At 42.9% G+C, this 20,827-nt stretch overlaps 1 protein-coding gene across 1 annotated transcript; it reads left to right on the top strand.

Moving 5' to 3' along the window:
- Positions 1-10,533: 10,533 nt before the first annotated feature.
- LOC147463694 (OVARIAN TUMOR DOMAIN-containing deubiquitinating enzyme 4-like) lies at positions 10,534-20,556 on the top strand. The gene is made up of 6 exons (XM_086490260.1): positions 10,534-10,690; positions 18,454-19,151; positions 19,226-19,347; positions 19,431-19,471; positions 20,030-20,128; positions 20,215-20,556. The coding sequence occupies exons 2-6, from the start codon at positions 18,749-18,751 to the stop codon at positions 20,375-20,377; spliced, it is 828 nt and encodes a 275-aa protein (XP_086346386.1). The 5' UTR covers positions 10,534-10,690; positions 18,454-18,748; the 3' UTR covers positions 20,378-20,556.
- The last annotated feature ends 271 nt before the right edge of the window (positions 20,557-20,827 follow it).

Consider the following 20,827-nt stretch of genomic DNA (forward strand, 5'->3'; position numbering starts at 1 on the left):
TGTAGGAATTTGTTGTTCAAAGAATCAATTTTAAGCTTTTCAGGTGCTTGTGCATCTATATGCTGATTTTGAACTTGCAGTGTTTTTACTGGTGCTTCTAACGGTAATGTAGAATCATTTGATTGCATTAAAAGTGACAAGTTAGATGCACTTATATCGAGATTCGCATTTCCATTTTGCTATGTGCCTTGCTAGGCAGTTGATGTATCCATTTTGTCTGAGTTTCTTGGACAATTTTCAAAAAAATGTCTACCTTTTCGTCCACAATCTGAGCAATACGCCATGATTGGCCGTATTTCAATTGGTTTTGTCATGTCAAGCTCTAGTTGAGAAGGTTCTGCTTCTATGCTGACCAAGTTATCGGCATCTTCTTTTAGAACACTGAGCATCAAGCTATAGATTGCTCCGTCTTGACCTTTGTACCGTCTTGGACTTGATTCTCCAATTAGATTGGCTTCAGTTGTTTGATCAATTGGATCTTGCAATTCTGGTTCTCGACTATAGATCTGACCACTGTAATCCATGTACAATGACCGTGATTGCATATGTACAAACTGTATGTTTTGCTGGCGTATACAGGTTTCTAAACACTTGGATTGACTTTTTGAACTTCTATCAGCACTTCATCTTTGAGCTTGCAATATCTCGCTCCACTAAAGTCTGTAAACATCTGGGAGTTCTCTGAATCTGGCTTTACTCTGATCAATAGGATCATGGCTCCTATGCTGCTTTTGCTGCTCATTAAGTATCTATGGCCTTCTGAATCTGCATATAAGACTTTATGTCCATTGTAGCCATATAGCTGTAAAATCCACTCTGTTGCAGTTGTGTATGTGTTGCTACAACTACTAGCTTGCTCTGTTGTACTTGAATTCTCGGCTCGACTTGAGTCCATGTTGATTGGTTCTGTAAAAACTGTCTCCTAGCAGATTCTGGTGTTGATTAGCAGAATTACTCCTGCTCGTACTAGCCTAATCTGCAATCACGTGTGAGTTGTGCCCCTGCTCGTTCGATTAGAAGCTCGATTTTCAATGCAATTACTTGCACTAGCCAATTTATAGCATGCAAAATTTTGAAATTTTCCTGTCCCTCAAACGGCTTTGAGTTGGTCGTTTAGCTCGCTTTTTTCGGCTAATCTCTGGTTCGCTTTTACGGTGTGTAATTTTCGGCTTCCTTTTGCTATTTCTGACTTTCGCTGTTTGGTTGATTTTTCGTGGCTGTTGCTCTCGGTTTTCACTCACTTTTGCTCAGTGTAATTTCTGGACAGTGTGTTTTTTCCCATTGTTTTTTGCTTTTCGGTCTTGTTCTGGTATTTTCGACAAGTTTCTTTTTATCTTTCTTAATCTTTTTTGTGAAATTTAGAATTTTCTAATTTTTTAGTATTTTTATGATTTTTTATTATTTCTTTGGGAAGGTTTTGATTTTTAATGAATTTTTTGTGATTTTTAAAATAAAGGGGTTTTTTGAAGATTTTGTGATTTTTTAATGATTTATTATGATTTTTGGTCAATTTTTTGCTTTTTAATGGATTTGTTTTGTGCTTTATAAAATTTCTACTATTTTTGGGATTTACCTGTGATTTTTTTCTTTTTTAATGAAATTTTTATTTTTTTTGTGAATTTTTCTTATTTATCTATTTTTTGGTGATTTTTTAAAATTTTTAATGAATTTTCTAAGAGGTTTTTATTTTTTACGAATTTTTTATGAGGTTTTTCTAATTTTTATTCCCCCTTTTTTAATGAGTCTCTTTTCTTTTTAATTTTTTTGTGATTTTCTAATTCTTTTTTTAAATTTTATTGGAATTTTGATTTTTGATTTATTATTATTATTATTATTAATTTTCTCTTTAATATATGAATTTTTAAACTAACCTAGCTAAACTAGACTAACCTAAGGTGACTGGCTGGCAGTGGCGCATGCAGGACAATGAGGACTGATAATGTAGCGCTGACTCGTCGCTGATTGTGGGGCTGGGCGGGAACCAGCAGGCCACGCGCGCACGTGGGATGTAAGGTTTTATAAGCAGGTCCCAAGGCAAGACTGAGTACACGCATCACAGCGCGAGGTCTGTAGCCAGTGGACGAGAGGGGCCTGGCGTGCGGCCGTGGAGAGACAGAGCGGGATAGCGGAATTGTAGGGCGCTCACGTGGCGACGTGTGACGTGGCAAGAGTCGGTAGGACAACGAGTTGAAGTCGGGCTTCTGGCACAAGTCGCGAGGTGAGACAGTGAGAGAGAGAAAGAGCAAACGCGTGCGCAATAGAAGACAGAGAGAGAGCGGGGAGCAGCGTAGAGTACGGGCCAGCTAGAGTGTGTGTGTGTGTGTGTGTGTAGTGTGTGAATAAAACAAAAAAAGGAGAGAGAGGTCACGTTGGAGAGAGAGAGAGAGAGAGAGAGAGAGAGAGAGAGAGAGAGAGAGAGTGAGGGGGTTAATAATCTTTCCTTTTGAGAGAGGGGGAGAAGAGAGAGAGTGAGAGGGGGAGGTTAGAGAATGTTAATAATCGCCTTTAGGAGGGGTGAGGAGGAGAGAGAAAGTTAGAGAGAGAGAGAGAGTGGTTGTGGGGTAGGTTCACCCGGAGCAGGAGGAAGAAAAAGAAGAGTATTTTTTATGGCGACGGAACTATCCCAACAGACCGTAAAGCTTTCCACCGACGAAGAATTTTTATGCGCTGCACGGCACGCCCTCGAGCTTGAAACTCATCTTTTTATGATTTTCTTAGTTTTTTTAATTTTCCAACGTCCAAAAATAGACCGAAAATTAGCCGAAACTCCAAAAAATCGCCAAAAATTTCCCGAATTTCTAGAAACCTTAGAAAATCTGTTGGAATTAGGGTTGCAGAGAAACACACACAGCTTGGAGAAGACGAAGGAAGCTCAAGGCACACAATAGAGAGTGTGTTACTTAGTGTGCAATGGAAAGATAGGTAGCCCTAGAGTGATGGGCGTATATACAATGCACGGGGGAAAAAACCTCCTAAAGAGGGAAAAAATGCCCCGGCGGTCCTAGTGTGTTCACACACATCACTACCACATGTATATGGTAACAAATCCCCCCTGGAGTGATGCGGTGAACGAGAGCTGGCACATGAGTAAAGGGAAGTGCCATGCCCTGAGGACAGGATCAGTCCACAAAGGGGAGTAAGCCCAAAGCTTTGCGGAAAGCTTCAAGCTTCTCACGAGACAATGCCTTTGTGAAAAGATCTGCAAGGTTGTCCTGTGTTGGCACATAAGCCAAGCTGATCTCTCCTGCTGAGAGCCTCTCCCTGACATAGTGGTAATGCACCTCAATGTGCTTTGTGCGAGCATGAAAAACTGGGTTCCTCGCAACTGCCAATGCGCTCTGACTGTCAGTGTAGATAGTGTTGGCAGTGTCCTGTCCAACACCCAAGTCAGCCATAAGGCGTCTGAGCATTACACACTCAACCGTAGCTGTGAAGACTGCCCTGTACTCAGCCTCACAACTCGAAGTGGCCACAGTAGGTTGCTTCTTGCTCAACCATGATATACATGAACTGCCAAGCATGAAACAAAAACCACTTGTGGACACTCGCGTGTCAAAACAACCAGCCCAATCTGAGTCCGAAAAAGCATGTAAGTCTGGCGGCAATGATCCCCCCTTGGGATAAAACAAGCCAAGATGTAAAGTGCCACTAAGGTAGCGGAAAATCCTCTTGACAGCCTGCCAATGCTTAGACCCTGGGCTATGCATAAATCTGCTGACGTGCAAGACTGCAAACTGAATATCTGGCCTCGTGTTGCATACATAAATGAGGCAGCCAACAGCAGTTTGGTAAAGAGTGACATCAGCAGGATCGCCAGCATCATGTAGACTCAACTTCAAACCTGTTTCCATGGGAGTGGCAATAGGTTTGCAATCCTCAAGTCCAAACTTACATAGCAATGTCTCTATGTAACTTTTCTGACACAAGGCAATACCACCATCACACTGCTTAAACTGTATACCCAAGTAATGATGCAACAGCCCCAAATCTTTCATCTTGAAAGTAGCATTCAAATCAGCCTTAAATTCAGAAATATGTCTCTCATTTGGTCCAGTGATCAGCAAATCATCAACATAAAGAACCACAATGAGAAATACATCATCCTCACGCTTTACATACAATGTGCTTTCTGTTGGACTATTACGAAAGCCTCGTTTAACCAAATAAGTGTCAGCTTTCTCATACCAAGCACGAGGAGATTGCTTCAACCCATACAAAGCCTTCTTACATTTGCACACTTTGTCCTCTTGTCCTTTTATGACAAAACCGCGAGGCTGCGTTACATAAACTTCCTCAAATATGTCACCATTCAAGAAAGCAGTAACAATGTCTGATTGATGTACATCCCAACCAAAATGAGCTGCCAATGCACATAGAAAACGTACAGTAGTCATACGACAAGTGGGAGCAAAAGTCTCTTCATAATCTATGCCTTTTTGTTGTGCATAACCCTTTGCAACAAGTCGAGCCTTATGGCGATCGATCTCACCATCCGGCTTGCGTTTCAACTTGTAAACCCACTTCGTACCAATGGCCTTTTTGCCAGGAGGCAAATCACATAAAGTCCATGTGTCATTCTCTATAAGTGCATCATATTCTGATTTCATGGCAGCAATCCAATTTTCTGAATTCTGTGCTTCATCAAAAGACAGAGGCTCCTCAACATCATGTAAACTAGACACAGCCAAAGCATAACAATCTGATGCATAAGATGCATGGCGAGAGCCTGAACGAGTACGACTAGATAAAGGTGCATCCAATTTACTGTCACGCAAAGTGTGCACCAGCCATTTTGGCATACCTCTAGCCTGCTCATTTTCAGCCCTTTCCTCATCAAGTACATCATGTACATCTGCATCAGTAATAGGCTGTTCTAAAACATTTTCAGAAACCCCCATAGGCTGTACATTTGCCTCATTGGAACTTACATTCGTATTTCCACCACTGAAAAGAGGCAACAAAGTGTCATAAATGTTCTGTGAGCTTACATTACTGTCTCTAGTACATGACAGCAAGGGCTGAACAGAATCTTCCACAAACACTACATCCCGTGAAACCAGAATACGTTTTGTTTGCAGATGATACAACCTGTAACCTTTGCTTTCAGCACTATAACCAACAAAAATACATTTGACAGCCTTATCATCCAATTTTCTGCGCTGCACTTGTGGCACCAAAGCATATGCCAAACAGCCAAAAACACGCATGTGCTCAATAGAAGGCTTTCTATCATGCCATGCTTCATATGGAGTAATAGACAGCAAAGCTTTCGTAGGACACCTGTTAAGTACATAAGTGGCACACATGATGGCCGCAAGCCAAAAAGAATGCGGCAAAGCTTGACTTTTGACCATACATCGTGCCATTTCTGTTAGTGACCTGTTTTTCCTCTCAGCAACACCATTTTGCTGAGGTGTATAAGGCACTGTATATTGGTGTTTTATCCCACGACTAGCCAGAAATGCATTAAATTCATGAGACATATACTCCCCCCCTGGATCGGAACGGAGGGTGCCCATAGTACATTTTGAGACATTTTCAGCCATAGCCAAAAATTGGTTGAAGCACATAAAAACTTCGGACTTCGCTTTAAGCGGAAATACCCATGCATGCCTGGAGTAATCATCAATGAAAGTCACGAAGTACAGGTAATTGCCCAAAGACGGAGTTTGCATGGGCCCACAAACATCACTATGCACAAGCTGCAACCTGCATGTGGCCCTAACTGAACCATCCTTTGGAAACTTAGAACGCTGCATTTTACCCAGAATACAGCCTTCACAAACATGTTTGACAGGTGCTTCAAGAGGCGGCAAAGAAGCAACCATATCAGATTTCTGCAAACGCAGCAAACTGGCAAAATTCAGATGACCAAAACGTGCATGCCAAAGTTTTGCATCTGAAATAGCCCTTGAATCTGCAACAACATTTGCAAAATTTTGTCCACACTTGTCATACAAAGTGAGCTTATACAGCCCACGGCACAAAAGCCCAGATGCAACAATTTCATCACCAAAACTGAGATCATGAACTGTACATCTGTCATCCACAAATTTGACTACAAGTCCAAGTCTAGCAAGTGCGGATACAGACAAGAGATCCTTCTTGATCCCAGGTACATAAAGTGCATCAACAAGTGTGAAGGAACTGCCATTAGCAGCAGTGAGCACAATCTTTCCAACTCCCTGAACTGGATAAGAGGCGTTGTTGGCACAAGTGGCTGAATTCCCATGAGGGACAGACTCGAGAGAGGTAAACAATTCACGATGTGAGGTAATGTGCTTTGTAGCACCACTGTCGAAATACCACACATGTGAATCTGCAGCAACTGACAAGCATGCATCATGGACAGCAGGATTGTAAGTGCACTCTGCGCTAAAAGCCCATTCTGCATCAACATCAGCATCACAATCTCCTTTCACAGAAGACTCAACAATGGCTGCATTTGTAGTGGAACCAGCATTTGCAGTGGAACCACCCTCTTTCTTCTTAGCCTCTTTGGCCTTCAACTTAGGACACGACTTGATCAAGTGATCATTGGCTTTACAATAATGGCAACGCATCTTCTTTTTGCCCTTATCACCAGAATTGCCAGACGAAGTGCTGCCAGCAGAAGCATTAGGAACAGAATTTTTGCCACTCGCAGCAGAACCATAAGAAGTGGCTGCATTATTGTTACCACCCTTTCTTTGAGAAGCAATAAAAGCCTGTTCAACTGCACGCTGCCTAGTCCTGTTTTTTCTAGAAAGTGACTCTTGCAACAACAATGTGCATAATGCATCAAACTTGACAACTTCAGGATTTCCTTGGGTCATGAGTCTCCAAGTACTAGCAAAAGTCTGGTAGGAATCTGGTAAGGCATCAAGAACAGTCTGCACAAGGGAACTGTCCGAAATGACTTCACCTGCAGAAATGAGTTGCTCATTGATATCCTTGACACTAGCAAGGAAAGTGTCCATATCATCTTCCTCATGCATAATCTTCGACTCTAGCTCTTTACGCAGCAAAGCAATTTTAGCCTCATTGCGGCTTGCATAAAGACTTGCTAGAATATCCCAAGCCTGTTTTGCAGATTTTGCTGAACGGATGTGAGGAATAATGGTGCGCTTCACAGACAACGCAATCAATGCATGAGCCTGCGCATCCTTAACATCCCAACGAGCTTGTTCTGCCGTAGGCAAAACAACTCTAACAGCTGCAATCCTTGCAGCAAGACCTGCAACATCCTCAACATCGCCTACATCTTCAGAACTAGGACGTACATCAATGCCCTGCACAATGTTCCAGACACCTTTTGACACAAGAACATGTTGCATCATATAAGCCCACATAGGGTAGTTGTCCCCATCCAACCTGTCCTCAGCAGCAAACATCTTGAACACATCTGTGTTGTTGTTGTCAGCCATGGTAAATGCTGCACCTGATGTGAAAACTGCCCGAAAATAGGAGAAATGGAGCGGGAACAACTTGTGCTATATAGCACAAACCGTAGAAGACTATAAGGCACCTGTTATGCAAAAAACGGCACTGACAGAAAATCTGCACAAAATGACGAAATAGCCTGTGCAGTACTGCCCGTAGTGGAAACGGAGGCCGAAATGAGCCCAAATCAAATTTCTGAGCAGACCCAGCTCTACGAGGCTTCCCAAAATATTTGTTGACCTGCGAACGCTCGCCAAAGCTCACTGAAATCGGAGAAAGTGAGCAGGCGTGTGCTGGAGCAGCTGGCGACTAAGCCCGGGAGGACGTGACCTGCTCTGATACCAATTGTTGGAATTAGGGTTGCAGAGAAACACACACAGCTTGGAGAAGACGAAGGAAGCTCAAGGCACACAATAGAGAGTGTGTTACTTAGTGTGTAATGGAAAGATAGGTAGCCCTAGAGTGATGGGCGTATATACAATGCACGGGGGAAAAAACCTCCTAAAGAGGGAAAAAATGCCCCGGCGGTCCTAGTGTGTTCACACACATCACTACCACATGTATATGGTAACAAAATCATCGTCATTCACAACCGAGTATTTCCGACATGCAAAATCACACCAAAAATAGCAAATTTACCGAATTCACCAAGTTCGACAAAATCGTCAACCCGACCCTCGAAATAGCAAAATTCTCAAAATTTGGCAAATAAAGGCCCAACTGCGCTCAAAACGATGCCAAAAACACACATTTAAAACAGCTCGTAAAGATCGCAAAATATCAAATTTTTGTGGAATTAAGCGAAAATTAATGCAAAAATTATCCAAAAAATTTCTAAAAATTCTCCACACATAGGGGAATAGTGCAGCCAAATAAAATCATGAATTTTTTATCAATTCAATTGTCAAACAATTTCATCAATAAAATCAAGACTACGCAATTAAACTGACAAAATTTGTGGCAAAATTAGGTCAAAATTTGACGCAATTGATATATATTAGACCAAAGGGTGACTGAGTCCATTCTTGTTGCTCAATAGCACAATCATAAGGTCGATGTTCAGGAAGCATGCGTGCGTTCTTTTTCTCAAATACATCCAAGTGTAATCATGATACTGAGGTGGAAATGCTTCCATAGTTTATTAGTGGGAGGATCAAGTAGTATTGCATATATCAAGAATCTCGAATTCCTTTTGATTGGGTGCATGAAGACCTTAGCCCCAACATAGAGTGGTCTCATATTCTTGGTTTTCTTGTGTTGTGGGTGCCTTTCCTCAAACCTTTGAGACCTCCAATCAATCTCTGGGTTATGCAACTTGAGCCAAGATAGGCCAATCATAACTGGGTTGGCTGGGCAATGTTATTTCTCCTAGAGACTTGCTTATTTATTATAACTTCCAAATGTTGAGTTTCATACCTGATGTCTCTTGAAGAAAGTGGGCACCCATCAAGTTGGAGTTGAGTTTTCTAAAAGTATTAAACCTTGATGTTTGACAAATTCTTCATCTATGAAACAAGCAATGGTGATGCCTTCCAATAGAGCCTTTGCCTTGGCCATTAGCTAGGTGAATCCTTTTTGGTATAAGTAAATGGACGTTGCATCAGCAGGAAGGAAGAGACCTTCTTAGGTTTTTGCATGTATCTAGTACAACCTCACTATCTCTACTGAAGTTGGACATTCGTGTTTCCCTAACCCAATGGACTTGTACAGCTTTGTATTTTGGGTTTTTTGAAAAATGTTTCCACATCCTTTGCATTACATGCATAGCCTATTGACTCGCATGCGGCGCTTCTCTTGTGGTGAAAGCGGTTTGAACTGTGCTGCATCAATTTGCATGGGCTCGATGCCAATTTCTTGATTGCCAACAAGTGTGGATGGTCCGCTTGTAGTCGTGCATTGCTCTCATGTATCTCTTGAATGTACTGGTGCAAGTTTGCAAGGTGATAACATCACCTTCCAATACAAATTCCATGTCCAAGCAAGTGAAAGCGTGTAGTCTTGCCAAACTATTATGATCGAGTCTCAAGCTAGAGGAGAGAAGGTGCTCACAATACACAAGAGCTTGGTGTTTGATCGCAAGACTTGACCTTGATGATAAAACTTGATACTTGATGAAGGAAACTTGATGACAAGGCTTGGTTTAAGAGACCTGTTTGCAAGGATAAGGCTTGAGTACAAGATGAGAGCTAGAAGCGGGCTTATCTCACAAGAGCTTCACAACTGGGCTTGGCGAGACTGAGGGGCTTTGTAGACCAAGACCACTATTTATACTTAAGCCTAAGGAGGTTAAGAACCTTTACCTTTTAGAAGCTTTTAGGTTCTTCCTCAAGCTTCTAGATCTTTTTAGAACTTTCCATATTCTTCTAGTTACTTCTAGAATCTTCTAGGTGTTTTTAGAACCTTCTAGATTCTTCCTTGTAGAAGATTCTAGAATGAACTAGATGTTTGCATCTATGACGGGTCCCACACATTAGGGAGAGGAGTGATGGCGGGGGGAATGATGAAAGGAGAGGGGTCGAAGGAAACTTGGGAGCACCATATGCATCAACGTTTGTATCTCAATTTAAGAATATATAAGAAGCGCGCATACATACCATATTGGCTCTATCTAAAAGAAAAACCATTCTAAGTCGGATACCCCCTGAATATTCTGTTTTGCCCCCTCCCCTTTCCATGTCAACACCAAGCTCTCCTATACTTGCGTATCCCCCCCCCCCCCCCGGCCCCCCCTTCCGACTCCTTGCTCACGCTCATCGACACCTCCTCCTCCCTCGCTGCCTGGTCTGATCCTCTTTGCTCTACCCTCTCCTAACCACCCAGTCTGCACGTCTCCCTAGTTTTTGCCACAGAGAGAGAGAGAGAGAGAGAGAGAGAGAGAGAGAGAGAGAGAGAGAGAGAGACTTCTACGCTTAGAAAAAAGCATCCCGTTTAGATTCTTCATTTTCTAAATCGTGCACACATACATGACACGCGTGACTGTGCAGCCATACTCTCCACATTCCCTCACGATCACCTCACTGAGCACTCACACCCACTTTTTGATTCCAAAGGTTCTCATTGACATTCTGACTCTCATCCAATTTTTCAAAATCGACCAGGGGCTTCATTCTCTTTTAATGCCATGCGAGACTCGGCTCTAAGGTCGCGTGAAAGAGGTTCCAAATTATGATGCTTGTCTTAATGTTCACGAATGCTGTCAGCCTGTATTTGCGGCTATAAAATATCTTTCTCGCTCGCGTGATCGCGGCATCGCGCAGATCGTTGACAGGTATGACTTAGTACTTACCCTTGCAGCTGTGCTTTTGCCATGTCAACTCTCTCTCTCTCTCTCTCTCTCTCTCTCTCCAAAACAACCCCCACCACACACACATACACACACACTCGGATAGGTGCATTAATTGCCCAAGATGGTAGGGAGAAAGCAAGACAAATGTTCACCTTACAGGCAGTAGATCAGGCAAAATTCCCCGGTTTACAAGATTGATCATATAGTAGATAGTGGTTGTGACGTGCCAATATGATAGCCATGTTGCAGGTATTATGAAGGGTGTGTGGTAGTCAATAAAATGATGCACGAATGTGCATCTCATGACAGTCAAGAGCTTTGTAAGGAATGCTTGTCCTGCCAATTAGATGTTGCTTCCCCTTTTTTGTTTTATTTTTCTTTTGGGATTTGGGTCCTGTTGAGTGGGCTTGCATCTTCACCTTTCCCTGTCAATCTCTTCTTACCTGGCCAACTACTGGACTTCTGGTTGAGCTTCTTCTCTCAAAGAGATGACTTGAATTAGCTTTAATGCACTATACAATTTCCTTCACCATTAAGTCAATCGAGTAAGGAAAAAAAATGCACTGGAGATCCTTTATCCTTGAAAATTTTGATTTTGGAATAGAAGATTTTGTGTTGGAGAACCAGTATTATTCAGAAAGTATGTACCTGTAAACCATGGGTATCCTGTTGGTTGAGGTGTCAGTCGTGGAGATCTAGGTGGTAAAGTGTTCTCTAGAAGCCATATCCTTGACCAATCTTCTTAAAAAATATGAAGTTTACCCAATGAGGCAGCAGGGAAATATGAGAAGGGGTTAGGGATAAGAAGAGGAGGTGTCTAAGAATTCTCTTGATGGAAAGCGGGTAGCAAGAGGATTGATGGTGTTCATTTACTGAGGAGCCAGCCTTGTACCCTGTTGGATTATGTTTGTGACGTTCTACACGTTGTAGGACGTCTTTTTCTTACTGAATTATCTTATACCTCGTCTCAAGGTGATACTTGTACTTCATATTTGAGATTAAATGATCCGGATGCTTGGATTCCGTGGCAGCTCACAGGGAAAATTTTGCAAAGGACAAAGTAGTAGTAGGCTCTTATACCCCCTATAACGACTTTGGACAAGTGATTAAAGGATATGCTTGTTGTCACAAACTGTTGACGTGTCAAGCCATTCAAGACCTAGAGGGTTAGGACAAGAGAAACCGAACCTAGAAGAACAAAAGAAGTCTAAACTCAGAAAGTGTGGCGGAGAGGCCTAAAAAGGGGCTAGGAATTAAAAACCTAACTCCTAGTGGCCTAAAGAACTTAAGGAGCACCGGCTGTGGGCTTACACCCATAAAACTTCAAAGCTTGAAGTCCGAGATTAATTTCTGCAAATCATGCTGACAGTCACGTGCGTATTCACTTGCACTACGTGGACATGCTTCTGCTATAGTCTAGCATGAGTCATTAGCTTAGGACTCAACTTGGCACCTCTGTGAGCCTCTAGCAAGACATGCATGCCCAGGCCGGTGATAGTTGCATTCCCTCTCTTGCACAATATAGCATTTTTAGCACATGCACTTACCGTGTGTGAACCACCCCTAGCATGGCATTATTAATTGATTTCCAGCCTAATTTTAATGGGATCATGGACTTTCAATTCAGCCCCGCTCGACCCAAATTTTGTTGCCTATATAGGCAGCCTGGTAGCGCTAGGAGAGTCAGAGGAGGCAGTAGTAGCAGAAGACTTGCAGCGCCAATGTTTGCAGACCAGCCAGCCAACGTTTTCAGCCCTCTTCTCAACAGCGTTTTCAGCCCAAGTAACCAGCGTTCTCAGCCAGGAAAACAACGTTTCTAGTCTTCGGTCGCCAGCAGGTTCAGCCTAGCCTTGTCGTGGTTGCAGGCTCCTTACCACCGACCTCGCTAGCAATTCAGCATTCAGTTATTGCCTCGTTAACGTCGCCATCGTCATCGTCACTGTCGTCGACACAGTAACCAGTCCTAGTACCCAGCATCAATAGCCATTAGCACCGGCATCTTAGCATTTAGACATTGTATCAGCATTGTGCAAGAATAAAGAAAGTACTTGCTCTAGCAACAGAGCAAGGGGGCCCTTGAGGGTTGGGACCCGACATCCCATGTCGTCTCTCTTCTCTCTCTTGTGTCTCTCTTTCTTTTAGTTCACTTTAGTTTTTCAAGTGAAGTAAAGTGTCCCTTGTGTTTGTGCGGAGTACTACATCCGAGTTAAATCCTTAAACACTTCCACTGCACCTGACATTGGCTTTGGCTTCTCGAACTCAAAGGAAGAACCTAAAGAAGAACCCTAGGAGAACCAAGAACCTCAAGAACCCAAGAATCCAAGAACCATCAAGATCCAAAGTAACAAAGAACCCAAAGAACCTCTCCCGGTTTTTTTCCCCGAAAGAATCTTTGAGTCCCGATCATGGACTTATTAGCTTCCATCTTCATTGCCGTGTCTTTGAAGGAAGATTGACATCGGATGCACAAAAACCGAGATCTTGATTACCAGAATATACTTGCCTCGTATGTGGATATGGGATCCCTAAACCTCCTCTGCATTCGCATTCACATACAACGTGCAGCCACTTCCGTCGACAAGAAACCCTGGAAATACCTCTGATCACCCTTACCTTTCAGCTTCATCCGCAATGTTTTCACGACAGGACTATTCGAGTGGTAGTATTTGCTCGCAAGGTAGAGTCAACACCAAGGCTGGTATTCTACGACAATAGTAAGCCTACCTAGTAATCCGTGGTCGGTATTTACATCACACTAGACCTACATCCGGAGTATCGACTTGTTTGGAGGAGTTTTCATCGGTTTATGCATCCACATGCATTAGAAGGAGTCAGCATCAGAAGAACAAAAAAGTATCCAAGAATAGAAGTTCGACAGTTGTGCCTCACCTTTAACAAGGGGGGATGTCACGTGCGCACTTCACTTGCGCTATGTGGACATGCTTCTGCTATAGTCTAGCATGAGTGATTAGCTTTGGACTGAGCGTGGCACCTTTGTGAGCCTCTAGTAGGACGTGCATGGCCATGCCGGTCATAGTTGCATACTCTCTTGCACAGTATAGCATTTTTAGCACATGCACTTACCGCATGTGAACCACCCCTAGCATGGCATTATTAATTGATTTTCTGTCTAATTTTAATGGGATCGTGGACTCTCAATTCAGCCCTGCTCGACCCAGATTTTGTTGCCTACATAGGCAGCCTGGCAACGCTAGGAGAGTCAGAGGAGGCAGTAGTAGCTGAAGACCTGCAGCGCCAGCGTTTGCAAACCAGCCAGCCAGCGTTTTTAGCCCTCTCCTCAGCAGCGTTTTCAGCCAAGTGAAACCAGCATTTTCAGCCCAAGTAACCAGTGTTTTCAGCCAGGAAAACAGCGTTTCCAGTCTTCGGTCGCTAGCAGATTCAGCCTAGCCTCGTCGTGGTTGCAGACCCCTTACCACCGACTGTCACAAACTGGTGACATGGCTGCCCAGTACACACACACACACATATCCTCTCTTGGCATGGAATGCAGCCTGGCTGAAAATGCAGCACCGGAAATTACACTGAAATGCTGATGTGGCATGGCAGTACGGCAGCCCCCCGGAAAAAGCGGAACCACTGACACATGGCAGGTTGTACGGATGCCCGCGTTTTGCGACGGATTTTACGGCATGCAGTTTCTGCTTTTTTCCTACCCAATTTGAGAGAGAGAGAGAGAGAGAGAGAGAGAGAGAGAGAGAGAGAGAGAGAGAGAGAGAGAGAAAGAGTTCTTTTGCTTTAATTTTAAGCTTTTGATTTTGAAGCTTTTGGGCTCTGCTTTTAGCATCCCTTGTAAATCTATATATTAGTAGTTTGGGCTCTCACTTCTCAGAGCATCTGGACGCAGAGTCTGACCGACTACTCGCATGTACTTTGAGTTGCAGATTAATACAAAAAGAAATACCGAAAGGGGTGCCAGTCTTTGGGGCCAATATCTCTAGGCATGGAACTCCGTCGGGCAAGTGTCGAATCAATTGTGAACTATGAACTGCTTTGAAGTGATTTATTGTGGTGTCGCGGTAGATTCTCGATATTACACCAACCTCGCTAGCAGTTCGGCGTTCAGCCATAGCCTCGTCGCCATCGCCGTCGCCGCTGCGTCGTCGTCGACTCAGTAACCAATACCAGTATCCAATATCTTAGCATTTAGACATTGTATCAACATTGTGCAAGAATAAAGAAAGTACTTGCTCGGGGTCCTTGACATCCCGTGTCGTCTCTCTCTTCTTTCTCTCCTGTGTCTCTCTCTTTCTTTGAGTTCACTTTGGTTCTTGCAATCGAAGTAAAGTGTCCCTTGTGTTTGTGTGGAGTACTAGATCCGAGCTAAATCCTTAAAACACTTCTACTGAACCTGCCACATGGTGCACATATACTAAATTGCTGAATCCACTAGTAACGCTTTATGTTTCTATTGCACAAACTAGGAACAATGTTCGAGAAAAATGATTTTTCTAAAACAAACACAATCTTTGAAGGCAATTCTCATTAGGAAATTCCACAAAGTTGACCATATATTTCATATAATGACACTATCTGCTAGGTTGTTGAAGCATAGTTACCAGGAACGGGAAATCGGAACGGGAACGCGGAACAAAATGCCATTCCCTGTTACGGGTACTCACGTTTGAAACACGGAACGGGGATTTGGAATGGGAACGGGGAACGGAGACCTAAAAACGGCCATTCCCTGTTACTATGTGTTGAAGGACTATTTTTAGGCTTCGCTATGTATGTCAATTTTAAGATTGTGAATGTCTTTTCTCTCGGGGGAGGGGGGTTCAAAGTTTGAGTCTACAGATCAAGCAATGGAAGTCTTTGTGCAAAGCCTTGTGGATTCATTTTCTCGCTAGATGGACATAGGGGATGGATCTGAATGGACTTGATGGTGGAATCGCAGTTACAACTAGATTTCCAGGTTTTCTTCCAGAATATTCTTCACATGTAGATGACATTGGGAGATGTATGGGCTTTGTGGTTGGCGACGTTGTGAGTCCCAAAGATGAGGATTACACAATCTCCATTAGGATCGTTGTTACCCATCCTTAGCGAACAGTTCATTTCGCTCCCTACTATTTATGAGGAGAAATCTTGCAAAGAGTATTCTTCATTGGTCTTCCTGGCCACTTCTTTATTTGTGGCAAGAAGGGCCATGTTGCTACAGTTTGTACTTGTCTGAGGATATCTCTTGATCAGAGGTAGTATGCATGAGAGCAAGAGGCACTTCATGCAAATGGGAGGTTGGAAGGTGTTAGTGTAAGGAAAAGAAGTAGAGGAGAAAAAGCCAAGAGGAACAAAGCGAAGAAAGGAAGACGACAAGCTCGGAGGATAGAGGCTCCAAAGCTTGTGTAGAGAGGCGGAGTTTGTAACAAGACGGGCACCACGTGCCAATAGAAAAGAAGACTGAACAGACTTTTAGCACTTCAATAACAATTGAACTGAAAGAGAGACGACACGCGACACGGAGTGGTGGAATTCTACCCCAGAGAGTATTGGCCCCAAACCTTGGCGTCCCTTTCGGTATTTCTTTATATTGCTGGAACTTAGTACAATGGCGGTACTCGCGCTCTACACCTACTCACTGAAGCGTGCCAGAGACTGAGCCCTCTGCACTTATTTAAAGGCCCTTGGCCTATGAAAAGCAGTTTACATGAAAAGCCTTCAAACTCAAAAGCAACTGGTCCAAAAAGTACTAGCGCCAAAATCTGCCAGCGTGTTTTGTGGAAATCCGTACAATTGCACGTCAGCGCGTTTTGCAAAAATCCGCCACGTCAGCGGAAAATCCGCTACGTATAGCTGCCACGTCATCAGTTTCTGGGCAAGTCTTTTGTGTGTCTGTGTGTGTATGAGGGTCGAGTTTTATTTTAATTCCTTTGTCACTTGGGCCCCGTAAGTTGGTAGGACTTCTTCTTTTGCTATTGCTTGTTCTTCTTAGGGTTTAGGCCCTTTGGCCGGGACCTGCAAGTCGGCTTCGTTCTTCAGTGGCTTGACACGTTAGCAGTTTGTGACAGAGTTCTTGTTTCTCTTCCCTCTTCAGATACTTTTCAACACCTTTGCGTGATCCACCACCTGATTCTCAAGGCACCGATTTTGACATCAGTAGCAGTTTTGAAGGCGTTGATTCAGCTTACTAGTTCCCTTCTTTGGCAGAAATTGGTAAGAAGTCTGTCGAGGAGAAGGCTTTGAAGACCTCTAAGCCTAGGAGGTCGTCTACGCGTAATCGCCATTCCTAGCCTTGATTTGCGGCAATGTTGTACTTTAGATTGCTCCAGGACTTTTATCTTTTGGTGATACCATTTATGGTTGATTCTCTGTTGTGTTACTTTGATGTAATTTCACCTTAGGGTCTGTTCCTTTGAGGCGATTTTTTAAAGGAAAGATTTTCTTTTCTGGAAAAAAAAGCAAAGTTTTTCGTACCCCTGTTTCTCTCAACTGGCTGTTTAGAATTTTTGACCACTAGCGTAAGGTGAGGCTGAGACACCTTTTTTTCGAACACTGATTGGGAGTTATATTATGTACAGAATATTCTTGCTATATGGAAAAAGCCAGAGTAGTTACAATTAGTATGGTCATGGTAGGTTTGAAGGGTGGCAGAAACTGCTTACATGGATGACTGTCTGGAGTGAGCTGAGAGATTAGTGTGGAGATTTTATAAATGCGGGTCTGAAGGGAATGCATGATTGTTTGGGCTCGAAGACATGGGGAATGTATAAACGTTTTTTGAGAAGGGTGACCATGTTTTCTCTAAGGGGCAATGGTGGCACATGGTTCTTCCCCACATACATTTTGTGGTTCTCGATACGTTTCCCTCCATGTTGCTATATGGGGAAATTCAGTACAGAGAAGGATTATGCTACATTGATGTGCTGTAGGACATATTTGACTATGACTTATTTTGGGTCATCTTGGATCTATTGTTTCATTATGTATACTTCCCTAGAAACTAAGGATTAGAAACTATGGTATGAAAGTCTTAGTTGCTTTTGAGTATGTCTTGTTGGAATTTTCTTTCGTTGCTTTTAACTTCTCAAGACATTGTCTTTGTTACAGCACAATTCATCAGGTTTTTACCACCGCCTCACTTGTGCCTCCTTTCTCATGATGACCTAGCGTGCCCATACCCCTTTCTCCATAAAATTTCCATCTCTATATCTGCATCCATACTGGGTTTTTGCATGTAGAAGTTTCTCATGACTATAATAAAAGTCAAAAGACACCTTGGAGTAGAGCAAGTTCCTGTTTGTGTTTGTACTCCTTACAGGCAGAAATTATTTTCCAAACTGTGGTCAAGGACTTTCATATGTTAGGGTAGGACATCGGACCAAGCAATAGCCAAGCCCAAAGGGGCAAGTTGATTTTTGGTGCAGAAACTATCCACTAATCATTCTGACGCAACTTAAGATGAATCCATTAGGCCCCTTAAATTTTTATCTTATGGTGGAGACCATACTATCTTACCGATATTTCAAAGATGCTAAAAGTAGTGATGGTAGTTGACGTATCAAGAATTGATTTTCCCAATTTCAATATTGTTAAATGTGAAAATGGCATGTTTTGCATTCTTATTTTCTGGAGTTTTGTTGATTTTGTGCAAACAAATTGGGCTCTTTTTCCAAATTATATTGTGCTGAAAACAGAAAAGCATATGCTTGGATGGTCTCACCCTCATTTTCCTCATCGTCTTAGATTTTACATTCCATGCACAATAACTGGCTGTGCTTCTAACTCAGGTCGAATTCTTCCTTCAGCAACCTCTTCAAGGCAACTTTTCCTGTTACTGAGCCATTTCCAAGTGCCTTCTACTATTTGGCTCGCTGTAAGGATAATAGAAGTCAAAGCCGTGTCCTGCAAGTATCTGGACAGGTGCTGAAGAGGCTTTCTTGTTGCTTTTCTTCATGTTCACCGTGCGGTATACACATCAATGGCACTGCTAAAGACTCTGTGCTGAGTAGCCCCACTTCATATCATCTTTGTGGATCTACTACACCGAAAAGCTCAATAGTGAACATTGCAGGCAAAAGTAGTATGTCTATTATGCATGTATTGGCAGGGCAATCTCTGAAGCCCAGATCATTTTTTTCAGCCTTGCGGCTTGGCAGCTTTTCCCGGCGATGGCTAAGGAAAGGATCAGACTGTATGAGCTTAAGATGTGAAGGAACAGGTGCTTTGTGGAATGAATCCTTGAAATTGGCTTTCAGTGGAAAACCTGTAAATTGGTTGCTTGCCAGACATTCAGCGTGGCTTCTCTTTGGATTGGGCACTTGCTCGATTGCAGCAGGCACGGGCTCATTGCTCGGCCCGCCTGCACTTGCAGAACCCCTCGTAGAGACGCATGATGCGGATGCTGCTGGCTCATGCAAAGGTCCAACTGTGAGTGCCTCAGCCACTTCACATGGAAAGAAAGTGCTTACTAATTACTCAGTAATAGGTACGTGAAGCAATTCAAGCATTGTCTCTAACCTGCAAGCTTCTCAATTCTGATCCGTCAACGTCAATTTGCAGGAATTCCAGGTGATGGGCGCTGTTTGTTTAGAGCTGTTGCACACGGAGCCTGTGTACGAAAGGGATTAGGTGCACCTAGTGAGAGCGTACAACGTGAATCTGCAGATGCTTTGAGGGGCAAGGTAAAGTGATGAAGTGTCTTATTTCAATTTGCTACCTCTGTCCTTTGCAAGAAAGCTTTAGCATAATGTGATGATGTGAGCAGGTGGTTGATGAGCTTGTAAGACGACGGGAAGAAACAGAATGGTAAAACAATTTGTGACCGTTTTATATATTCATCTTCTTGGGACAATTACCAAAATCCAGGGAATTTTGTGGAAATCCCAAAATGCCCCTTGAATTTCAAAAATTCCCGAAATACCCCTCATACTTCTCCAAAATCCTTAAAAAACCGTTAAATTTTCCAGAATTCCTGAAATACCCCTTGTTAGTCTTGTAAACATCTCCAAAGAAGTTATTTTTTGCAATCCGTCCTATTTGTCATAGGATGATTGGTCCTCTGTCAGTAGAAGATGACAGACTAGGATTTTAGATGGTATTGTGATCTTTCGAGGTGAAATGGTTCATTATGTGACACAAATGGCTTTATTTTCAACACATTGGTGAAAATTTGTGTCTTAAGACACTTGAAGATAGATCTCTATTGTCAAAGTAATCAAAATTAGAGCAATCCATCCAAAATTGGTGTATGGGAATTTTGAAATTCAAGGGGTGTTTTGGAAATTTGCACAAATTTTAGGGGTATTTTTGCAATTTTCCGTCTTTTTTTTCACTACGTGTCATTGGATTTGAATTGGTGGACAGGTTTATTGAGGGCCATTTTGATTCCTACACGAAGCGAATGAGACAACCTCATGTTTGGGGTGGAGAGCCAGAATTGCTGATGGCTTCCCATGTTCTCAGGTGGGATGCTACTCTCTTTATGTTCATGTTTGCATATAATGACTGGACAAAATTGTTGCTTAGAGTGGATGAAAATGCAAGTGCAGGATGCCAATCACTGTTTACATGTTTGAGAAGCGTGCGAGAGGGTTGATATCAATTGCTGAGTATGGACAGGAATATGCGAAAGAAAACGCTACACCAATAAGGGTCCTCTACCATGGCTTTGGTCACTATGATGCTCTACAGCTTCTGGACCATGAAGTGTAGTCGCGTAAGGAGAGGCATTGCTCACTGCTCATATGCTCATCTGTCCATGCACACTTGTTGTTTATTCATCTCTGACTTGGCAACAAACGGTTAGAAATGCTCACAATTAGAAACAGCTGTTCAAAGAGTTATGTAAATTGCGGTAATGTATATGCTAATTTGAGCAGTTTTTAAAGACATTTCCAGTTTTGACTCCCAAGGCGACTGTGCTTGCAAATGCTGGCTGGCTTTGTGTTTTTGAAAAAATTGTTCACACCCTTTATTTGATTGAGGTTCATGCCTCAAAACATTGGTAGGTGATGAACTATTAATAATACTTCACTCTGTGGGAAGGGGCAAATGTCAGAAGCCTCTCTCGTATTGCTTGGGTTATGTGAAAATGACTACCAAGCAAGCCGAAAAGAGCAAGTCACTGCACTCCCTTTCTCCAGAAAGGCAGTGCCAACAAAG

Source organism: Adiantum capillus-veneris, chromosome 2, assembly GCF_014529385.1.
Source record: "Adiantum capillus-veneris isolate H3 chromosome 2, ASM1452938v2, whole genome shotgun sequence".
NCBI lineage: Eukaryota > Viridiplantae > Streptophyta > Polypodiopsida > Polypodiales > Pteridaceae > Adiantum > Adiantum capillus-veneris.